The sequence below is a fragment of the Hydra viridissima genome, unplaced genomic scaffold (assembly GCF_058129835.1).
Source record: "Hydra viridissima isolate aposymbiotic clone 2 unplaced genomic scaffold, HvirCarnegie_v1 scaffold_14, whole genome shotgun sequence".
NCBI lineage: Eukaryota > Metazoa > Cnidaria > Hydrozoa > Anthoathecata > Hydridae > Hydra > Hydra viridissima.
Window position 1 is genome coordinate 5,698,788 of NW_028324313.1, and position 10,750 is coordinate 5,709,537.

The following is a 10,750-nucleotide window of genomic DNA, read 5'->3' on the forward strand; positions in this document are numbered from 1 at the left end:
GCATCAAGAATTTAGTTATTAGCCAAATATAAAAGACATTTTGAAGTGAGCAAGCATAAGTTATCTTAGCTATACTCTGTGAACCAGTTTCTGAACTAGATTTATAGTTTTTGTTACAAATTTGTTATAATGTCTTAACATTTAACAACAAAAAAAAAGTTTTTTTGTTTTGAAGAATTTTAACATTTTTCAATTTAGACAACTCTTTATAGTTTTGACAGGGTCAATATCATTGAATGGAACAAGTTGTACGCTTTTTATTTTTGAAACTTTGCAGAAGGTGTAGCTTTTTAAAATGTATTCTTACAAACTAACTAATCTCTAAAAACCTCTGAAGACCTTGCTGTCTATGATTTTGCTCAGTTTTGCAATTTTAAACATTGTTAATGTCTTATTTTTTTTAAACCATCCCACTGTTGCATGAACTGTTCGGAGAGAACTAGTGAAGCAGCTCTAAGATTAGTTACAGCCAAAGAAAAAAAAATTTATAAAAATATAAATTTGAAAAGTTTTATTGCTAAACTTGAAAACTAAAGATATGTTAAAAAAGATTTCACACGGAAGTTTTTCCACTTATCGGGCTGACTGACATAAATTTGTTTTTTTCTATCTGCTGATGCTCGCACAATATTTTAATGACAATCCCAAACACGAAGGGTAAAAGTTTCAGTTTCAGTATCAAAAAATCTGGAGACAGGGGCCAATTCGGGTCGTTCTTTTCGAGTGAACTTATATTCCAGTAACCAAACTACTTTAAAACTAAGCTAGGACATGCCCTAACGTGTTACTGTCTTGAATATATTGTCAACAAATGGTTTTTGAAAGATGTTTGGCCATGCAAATGTTTCGGAAGTTTCCATTTTTCTTCAAAATTATGATGAATGTCCTCATTCAAGTTCTGTTCTAACAGAGATGCTCTCAATTAATTAGATTAATTTCATATTTCATAATCGTGAACTTTAGTTTTAGCACCTTTTACAAAAGAATTTACCGTAGAATATCCTAATTTTGGCAAATTTTCAACTTTAAGACCTCATAACTTTTAATCAGAGCTTTTTTGTAATACTTTATAGCTTAAAACATGTGAGATGGTGAAGTCTACGAGTCCTAACTTTTTAAATTACATAAGGCTTTATAGAACCCAAGTTTTTTTTTTTATATACAAATTTGGTAGCTAATATTGGGAACTGATCACTTTCGTCCGAAAAAAAATTGTAAAATGTACAACTTTTCACTGAAATTCTTTGAAATTCAAATGAAGTTTACAAAATAAGTAATTTCCCTTTTTCTGAAGAAGATCGTTTAATTGAAGTAGAAGTTTCGATACCTACGGCAAAAGCTCGAGAAGATTTTGGATCTTGCAGAGAAAACATCTAATTTGATCAACAAAAATCGTCTTTTGTTGGCCACTGAAAACTTTTCGAAGGCCCTCTCGGGTGCATGAATTTAATTTTTAAGTCAATTTCTTTGTTGCATGGTGATCCACCATTTTTTTTCATATATGAAGGCCAGAAAATTTTCTTCTGCAATTTCATCACTGTCTTTAATCAAACAAACTTTGCTTTTTTCTTGCTCGCGGTTTTCTTGTTCTTCTGATGGTTCATCAAAAATTGATTATACAACTTTTACTCAAGACTTTTTGGAAGGTGGTTTTTCCAAAACATGACTCATTGTCTTCTACTTCTGAATCACTTGCTGCAGCGGTGATAATTTTTCAGCTAACTTTCAACTTTTTTTTTGATGCCGGATTTGATTGCTTGTTAAAATGCATTGCTTGCAAAATGGACATAATTGATTGTGATAATCCATCTGAGCGCACCGAATGATCATGGTTAGGTTCAGTACCAGGCACTTTCTTAAGCACACGTTCCAGATCAAAAGATCAAATACCACATGCTTGAAAACCGGACTGTAGATTGGCATGACAACGCGAATCCATAGTATGGACAACATTTTTCAACAACTGGGGGAAATCAATCTACTGTAAACGTTCTGCTTTGCTATGTGATTGTTTGTAGTCTTCCAGAATTTGACATCAAATTTTTTTCATTGAAGCAAAAATGCAACATCCAGTGGCCGACACAGAATCGTTGATTTTGGTGGCAAGCATATAAAGCGGATGTTGTTTTTCTGTCGCATGTTTACAATTTTTGTAGTAAAGTGTCTTTAAAGATTGTCTCCGATATCACTTTTAAGCCGTCCAAACCATTCTTATGTGGTATCAATCTAATTTTTAAACCAATCAGTAAATGTAGCTGAGTTGAACCAACCATGTGAAGTGCGATTGTATCGAGATCCTTTGCAACAATAATTCCTTTTGTCACATAACGGTGACACTATCGGACATCTTTCTACCCATGAATTTCACAAATGCTCAGACATATAAATAGTATAAGGAGGCACAGGCGCGGATCCACCTGTACGCTAATGAAGCTGAAGCTTTAGGGCCCCGGCAAAAAGAGGGCCCCGAACACTTTCAATTTTATATCAAATATAGTTCTAAAAAATTTAAAAAAATTAAAGAAATTGAAAATAAGAAAAAAAAAATGCTTTTTTATTTGTTTTCTGATTGTACTAGATTTTTTTATTCCCTTCATGCGATTTGACACGGAGATTTTTAGAGAGTTATTAAAATTATAGATTTCTATAAGAATTAATTTTCTCATTAGAATTATTTGTAAAAGAAATGCGAAAAAATTCAGAAGAAAAAATGAACGAGTTCGAAAAAAAGCTAAAAATTTGAGTGAAGAAATTACAGGAAATGATAATGATTTAAACAAGCGGCGAAAGACACATTTTTTATGGCAAGGACAAGTTTCGGGAAGAGGAGGTGTACAATGTCCTTTTTGATTCTTTAGCAAACGAACTATCGAAAAGAGGAAGAGTATACAAAGAAATAAATAAGAAATAGAAATTTCTTTTGAATATAGGAAAAAAAGATCATTCTCCTATAGACATGGAAAGCATTAATTATGTCATTTCATTCTACAATAATGACATAGATGCTCGACTAATAAATGAATATACACAATTTAGGGAATATCTTCAAATTACAAGTAAAGAAAAACAAAAAAAATGTTCCAGTATGCTTAAATTAATATACGAGAGAAATTTGATAGATGTTTTTCCAAATTTATATACCGCATTAAAGATATTTCTAACTTTACCAATAACCGGTTGTGAGGCCGAAAGAGCATTTTCAAAATTAACATTTATTAAAAATAAATATCGCATCACAATGCTGGAAGTCAGACTTAATTATCTTTCAATTTTGTCAATTGAAAATGACTTAACAAAATCAGTATCTTATGATGAAGTAATAAGAGAATTTGCAAATAAAAAATGCCGCAAACAAAAAGTTTAAATTTTATTATATTTATTGTTATTTTTATGAATTAAAATGAATTTATAGTTTTTCCAAAGTTTATTTGTGTTTCATTACGTTTTACTTATATTTTGGTAATAAGCTTTTGGGGCCCTAAAATTCACTTAGCTTCAGGCCCCACAAATGGTTAATCCGCGCCTGAGGAGGCAATAGAGTACTATCTGTAGGACCACATAACATTACTAGTATGGTCGTTTTTGTCGAATTCATAATGCGGTGGACATTCTTTCCACGTTTTACTAAAACTTTCATCCTTTTCGGATCGAAAGTTTTTTTCTCTTTATGATTATGAAAATTTTGGCCGGTGGAACTCCTCCAACTTCTTTTTTTGCAGATTATTAAAATAAGTCAGAAGAACATCACAAGCTCGACTTCGCAATGTGTTGTTTGCAACACCTTGCGTCAAACGTTTGAATGACGCTTCACAAAAAGATCGATTCAATGCAACCTATTTTACAGCAATGTATTTGGTTTCTAAAAAAATTCAAATATGGATTTCATGAACATTTTATATTTCATACGAGAAATGTAATAAAAAACGATGAATTTTTCAGAATGTGGCCAAAGATAGGTTAAAGGCCAAAGTCAGGCGATTCTACGATATTTGAAAACATCTCACAAAATACATTTGGTGTTAGGTGGGGCAAAGAAGATCTGGTATTTTTACTTCATCTTATCACTTTAAGAATAAACTTGCCAGATGGGAAGTTCATTGTATTAAAACTAAAAGAGCGATGGTTTCTAAAATCCTTAGAAATCAAAGTTCTTTTAGAATCTTACGATTTCCGGTCACCATGTATCGGGAATTTACTACCCATAGGTAGTAATTTCCCGATACATGGTGACCGGAAAAATCACTCAGAGAAGAGTTTAATTGCTTAAAATTTAAACTTTAAAATTTAAAAACAGTTATTTGTTTTTACACAGATAAGTTAAATATTATTAACAAAAGAACTTTCCTGTGCTCCTTAAAAAACCTTTAAACGCTTTTTAGGATAGAAAACAAGACATAATGCATTTTTACATAGTTAAAATACCACGCTCATGAACAGCTTCAGTTTTTCATTGAAAAAGACTTGAGTTTTCACTGATATCAATTTTATATGGGTGACATTTAATGGGTCAGTATTTTTAATGAGTCGGTCAGTATTTTTTTATTTTTAATTTTCAGTATTTTATTGAGATGGTCAGCATTTTAACTAAATGGTCAGTATGATATATTAACTGTCAGTTAATTAATTTAGTTATCAGTTTTTAATTAAATGGTCAGTAATTTAACCCAGTGGTCAGTTATTTAATTAAAATGATTTGTATTTTAAGTAAAATGATCTGTATTTTAAATTAAACGATCTGTATTTTAAACTAATATTTAATGATCTGTAACTTAAATAAAATGATCTGTAATTTAACTAAAGTATTATGAGCTTTGACCAAACTAATTAGATAAAATTTACAAATAAGACTGCTATTTCTATCTGAGCACTGAACAAAGAAAGTTTAAAAAAATGGAAAACTTTATTCCAGAATACAAGTCCTCTAGTGAAGAAGAAATTGAGACAATAGAAGAGCAAGTATCATTGAAATCAAGGAAACAGAAACGAAAACGTGAATGGATAAGATGTGAAACATACTCAAATAAGAAAGATGCAATTGCAGGTAAACAGTTTTTAAGTCATCAGACAGTTAGGTCTCAGACAGTTAGGTCCCTAGCAGTTAGGTCAACAAACTTTTAGGCCTAAGAGCCATTTAGGTCTACAAACATATAGATTCATTGCACATTTGGAGAGAGAAGAGAGAGAGAGGAGATGCGTTTTGCTCTCTCTCCTCTTTCCTCTCTCCCCTCTTTCCTCTCTCCCCTCTTTCCTCTCTCCCCTCTTTCCTCACTCCCCTCTTTCCTCTCTCCCCTCTTTCCTCTCTCCCCTCTTTCCTCTCTCCCCTCTTTCCTCTCTCCTCTAACTATCTCTCTTTTCCTTTTCTTCTCTTTCTCTCTCTTTCTTCCTCCTCTCCTTTTTATTTACTTCTTCTCAAATATTTTTTCAGCGATAACAGCAGAAGATCAATGGAGTTATCATTATTCCAATTGCACTAACGATGGAAAAAAATCATACTATAGATGTAAAGCCATTCAAAGACGCAAAGAGCAATGAGATGCTGCAGTTTATCTGTTATTTGATTCAGCAAGTGACAATGTAATCATTTACAGAACTGAAATTGGACATGAACATGACAGTAACAACATGTCCAAAGAAGCCATCCCTATTTTTTTAAAGACCGAAATCAACAAAATGTGTGACTTGCTTATGAAACCAAAATGAATTTTAAGAATCCTTGTAGATAATGGCTTCCAAATCCAAATGAAACAACTTCAAAACTATATAACTGCTTACAAAAAGAAAAAATATGGTAGTACATCAATTTCTCTTGGTGAATTAGAACAATGGTGCATAGACAATAATAATGTTCCCAACAGTGAGGATGAACCTTTCATAGTAAACTACAAAATAGTTTACTCTGATGGTTCAGATGTCGAAGAAGAAAATGATGATGTCCAAGACAATTCAAAATTTCGAATTTTTGTATCAACAAAAAGACTCTTATGTCAAGTTTCAGGAAAAGATAAATTACATGTTGATGCTACGTACAAATTAAATTGGCAAGGGTTCCCTGTGTTAATAGTTGGGACCACTGATATGGATTGCCATTTTCATGTGCTTGGAATGGCCATGTGTTCCAATAAAAAAACTGCAGATTTCAAGTTTATATTTGAAAGCATTTCTTATGGTTAAGCAAAAATCAACCAGGGAGGGTATGAACCTGAAGTATTAGTCTCAGATAGTGCTGATTCAATTCGAAATGCATTTTCTGATGTTTTTGATAAAAAGGATATGGTGATGTGTTGGGCGCATATGCGTCAGAATGTTAATAAAAAGGCTGAGGCAATGGTGAACAAAACCTATCAAGTGAACTTATTGAGGATATAGACACATTGCAAAAAAGTCAGAATAAAGAGATCTTTAAGAAAGCTTCAGGTTTGTTTTTGAAAAAATGGAAAGCACTTGAACCAGAATTTTCTAGGTACTTTGAAGCAGAATGGTTGAATTCTCATCAAACTTGGTATGAAGGCTTTAGACATTTTACACCAAGTACTAGTAATGCTCTTGAATCATTTAATAGAGTGGTGAAAGATGAAGATACCTTAAGGGAAAGGCATCGTTTCTCAAGATTTGAAGAGGTTGCGTTAGAGATGGTTGCAAAATGGTCAAAGGAATATTCAACAAACATGAAAAAATACAGCCAAGAACCAACAATTACACTAAATTTGTGGACAAAAGGTTATCAGTGGGCCAAGACCAACAAATCAATTTCATCCAAGCAAATAGATGAATCAACTGAATATTATTTAGCTGCAAATGATGAAATAAAAACTACTCAGACAGAAATAGATTTCATTAAAGAAATGAAATGGAAGACTTTTGACCAATTTAAACAAAAAGCTTTTAAGGTCTGGACTTTAACTATGATCAAGAATGAAGAAAATTGGTCACATAATGTATGTAGTTGTCCAGATTTCTTTAAGAAATTCATGTACAAACATATTGTTGGTTTTCCTATTCGAATGAAGTATTGTAAACCCCCACTGGCAGCAAAAGATGTTCCAATTGGTGAAAAAAGAAAACGTTGGAGACCAAAAAAAGCTTCTTAAGCATTACTAAGAGACTGATCACATTTTCATATTGTTAAATATTTGGAGATTAAATATTTTTTAAAAATATGTAAATAAAGCTCTTACTAACCAACTATGTTTTTACTGACCAATTTTAATATTTATACTATCTAATCTTATTTTTATACTGTCCAACTTTAATTTTTATACTGACAAAACTAAAGTGAAATACTGACCATTTGTTTAAAATACTGACCCAAAATTATATACAGTGGGCAAAATAATTGTCCGTACATTAATGAAAAATAAGGTTTTTTGAAAAAAGCTCTAAAACTTTAAATGATAGAAAAAAAAAATTAAACCAATAGATAACGCACAAGAAAACAAATAAAAACAATACACCATCTTTAATTTTCTCCCGACAATTTAAATTATAACTAACTTATTTAAAAGTTTTAAAAATTTTAAAACCAAAAAATTGTCCGTACATTTGATTTAAAAGGTAAAAATTTTTTTATAAATGATTTTTATATTAATATCTTGTACTTTTAGGTTAAATAATACTTTAATAAATAAAAATAACCCTTTTCTTAACTACGTGGCAATGAAAAAGAAAAGAATATGGTATTGACTTACGTAAACGAGTAATTTTTGATAGGGAAAATGGATTATCAATTAAAAAAGTTGCAAAAATGTTGAAAATACCACCAATCTCTGTTCAACATACATGGGAAAAGTATTTAAAAACAAAATCAGTGGCAAATAATGGTGTACGAGGCAGAAAAAGATCAACAACGCCAAGAGTTGACAGGTGCATAGTTGGGAAAATCGAGCAGAATAGAAGAAAAAATGCAGTAGAAGTATCAAAAGAGCTGGAAAATGAATTAAATATTAAATTATCGCCACAATCAATTAGGAACAGACTGCATGAACCCTATAGAACATTTATGATCGGTGGTGGAAAAAAGAATGAAAGATCGAGCTCCAAAGAATAAAAACGAGTTCAAAGATTTGGTTTTAGATGTTTGGTCATCAATTAATCAAGAAATTACGTCTAAACTCGTCTCATCAATGAAAAATCGTTGTAGAGCAGTTATTGAAGCTGATGGTGGTCCAACAAGATATTAATTTGATTTTAACTAATTTTAATTTAAAAATTAACATAGTGTACGGACAATTTTTTTGTTTAAACTTTTAACTCTTTTCAAATAAACTTATATAACTTTTCATATATTAATATATTTTTAAGTAATACACTTAAAATTACTTTAATATTATAATATTTCTTTAAAAACTCTTAATTACAACTATCTATATACTTTTAAATGTTGTTTTGATCAAATATAGATACTTTTCATTAATGTACGGACAATTATTTTGCCCACTGTATATATATACTGAACAAAAGATACTGAATATTTATTTCAAAAAATACTGACCGATTCATCACAAATACTGACCAAAAAATTTGTACTCATTTTATATTAGCAAAATGACGTAAATATATAATTAACAAATACTTGATGCTGCCGCCGGAAAATTTAGATGAATTTGTTACAATTGCAGTAATTGCAGTAATTGTTACAACTTGTTACAGTTGCAGTAATTGCATTAATTCCACATCACCCAAGAGATAACTCGCATTTGGAGCGTTTTTTTCAAAATAGGAGAGGCATCATCTTGTTGTTGAGGTACAACAACTGGCAATAAAGCACTTTTAAGTTAACTGCAGATATAAGTTTTTCATAGTAGTTCTGAAGCTTTTGGATATAATTAAGGTATGTTACAGGTGACTTTAGTGCATTAAGTGCTACAAACCAGTTTTTCCCATAGAAAATAGAATTACCATCCAGAGGTATTTCTCTTAGATACAAAGTAGTTAATTCAAGGAATTCACAATGATCTGGTCTTTGGTGGATCTTTTGCATTCCTTCTTTCTAGAACATTTGTAGGTTACAGTTGTAGGTTTTTCTGAAAATTTTAATTTGTTTGATTTCGGTTTTTATCTACTGAACACTAACTGTTGTTGAGACGTTGAACTATACGTCTGGCCCTAAAAATTTATAATGACATTTGATATTTTGAAAACATCAGAAAACAACAAATTTATCAATATGAGGTTTATAACTATAGTGATCTTCAAAGCTCAGATTCGATTGTGATGTGCTTATTACCATTAATGCTGGCAGTCGTGTCAAAACGCATGGTGTGTACATGGTCTGAAAGCTCCAATCTTCTTAAACACGCAATCACAGCAATTGCAATATCGCTACCTTTGCTTAAACAAGGGCAGTTTCAATTAATGCTACCACCATAAAAGCTTTCAAATCAATTTTTTTGTGTTCTGCCAAATTCTGGCAATGGAATTTGGCAGAACACTAAAAAATTGATGAATTAAATTATTAGATGAAATAATCCTGTTTTGAGATTCCACTGGTGAAATGCATGGGTTTGTGAGATGTGGATCAATATCTGAGCTATCCAGAACTACTGTTTGTTATGCTCTACATTTGTTTTGCAGTTTCACAATTTCGTATTTCACAGTTTCACGATATGTACTTTTATCTTCAGATACACAGTAACACATTTCTCTCGATTATTTCCTTTTTTAATAGTGAGATAATAGAGACGTCGTAAAAATTCAGCAATAGATGAAAAAATTTTTTTACTGATTTTTTATCATGAGTGGAGTATCTTATAACAAATAATTCTGTTTGATTTCTAATATTGGACGAAACTGAGATCTTTAAAATGTTTCAGAAGAGTGAAGATTTTACACCATGCCTCGAACGCAAGTGACAATCTGGGGTTGATATTATAAAATATGTTACTTATGTATTTAAGCGAACTTTCTCATTCTTCGTGAAACAAATTAAATCTGTGGCTAAAATTGTTAATTAACTTTTTCCCATAATCTCTAGTGCTACGAAGGCGAAAATTCGAAGTGTTGCGAAGGCTAAAATTTATAGCATCATTAAATAATTTTGTTGTTGTTTTATATTTGAAGATATGCAATGAAGAATTGTGATATTCTTTCATAATCACGAAGATATTTTTGCTATATGATCATTTTTATAGTTTCACGAGATTATAAAGAATATCATAAGAATATATAAGAATTATAAAGAATATCATAAGAATAACGAAAAATCATTCTCTTTTTAAACTTAAGTAATCTAACAGTAGCACTAAATATGATTCAACTGGTGAAATTTGGCTTGTGAGGTTTTTTTACAACCTTAAATACAATGGTATGCTTGTTAATTTATTAAAAAAAGTTCTTTGGGGTAAGTCTAAAGAACATCCTTGGGATGCACAAAACTTGTGGGCGTTCACTTTTACCCCAATTCTACACTCTCGTCATTCAAAACGCTTCAAACTCCCATTTAAATGTTTAATTTAAAAAAGATTTTAAAAAAGATTTTTAAAAAGATATTTAAACAGACTTTTAAAAAAGAGTTTTAAACAGATTTTTAAAAAGATTTTTAAAAAGATTTTTAATAAGATTTTTTGAAAAGATTTTTAAAAAGATTTTTGAATAGATTTTTAAAAAGGTTTTTAAAAAGATTTTTAAAAAGAGTTTTGAAAAGAGTTTTGAAAAGATTTTTAAAAAGATTTTTGAAAAGATTTTTGAAAAGATTTTTAAAAAGATTATTAAAAAAGATTTATGGACATTTTTTGCTAAAAAAAAGCATGTTTAA

The 10,750-nt window shown here is 30.5% G+C and overlaps 1 protein-coding gene across 4 annotated transcripts; it reads left to right on the forward strand.

The window, feature by feature from the left end:
- The first annotated feature begins 4,207 nt into the window (after positions 1 to 4,207).
- LOC149879045 (uncharacterized) lies at positions 4,208 to 10,090 on the forward strand. Of its 4 annotated transcripts, none has more exons than XM_090072270.1 (3): positions 4,208 to 4,506; positions 4,910 to 5,041; positions 5,426 to 7,175. In XM_090072270.1, exon 3 carries the CDS (start codon positions 5,740 to 5,742, stop codon positions 6,169 to 6,171), a length of 432 nt encoding a protein of 143 aa, XP_089928396.1. In that variant the 5' UTR covers positions 4,208 to 4,506; positions 4,910 to 5,041; positions 5,426 to 5,739; the 3' UTR covers positions 6,172 to 7,175. The 4 variants fall into 4 exon arrangements, with proteins under 4 accessions (XP_089928396.1, XP_089928394.1, XP_089928397.1 ...); XM_090072268.1 differs by having other exon boundaries at positions 4,381 to 4,506; XM_090072271.1 differs by lacking the exons at positions 4,208 to 4,506; positions 5,426 to 7,175 and adding an exon at positions 9,971 to 10,090 and having other exon boundaries at positions 4,514 to 5,041.
- The last annotated feature ends 660 nt before the right edge of the window (positions 10,091 to 10,750 follow it).

Coding starts and splice junctions, on each gene's coding strand:
- LOC149879045 (XM_090072268.1), top strand. CDS start 6,630: ATGGTTGCAAAATGGTCAAAGGAATATTCAACAAACATGAAAAAATAC.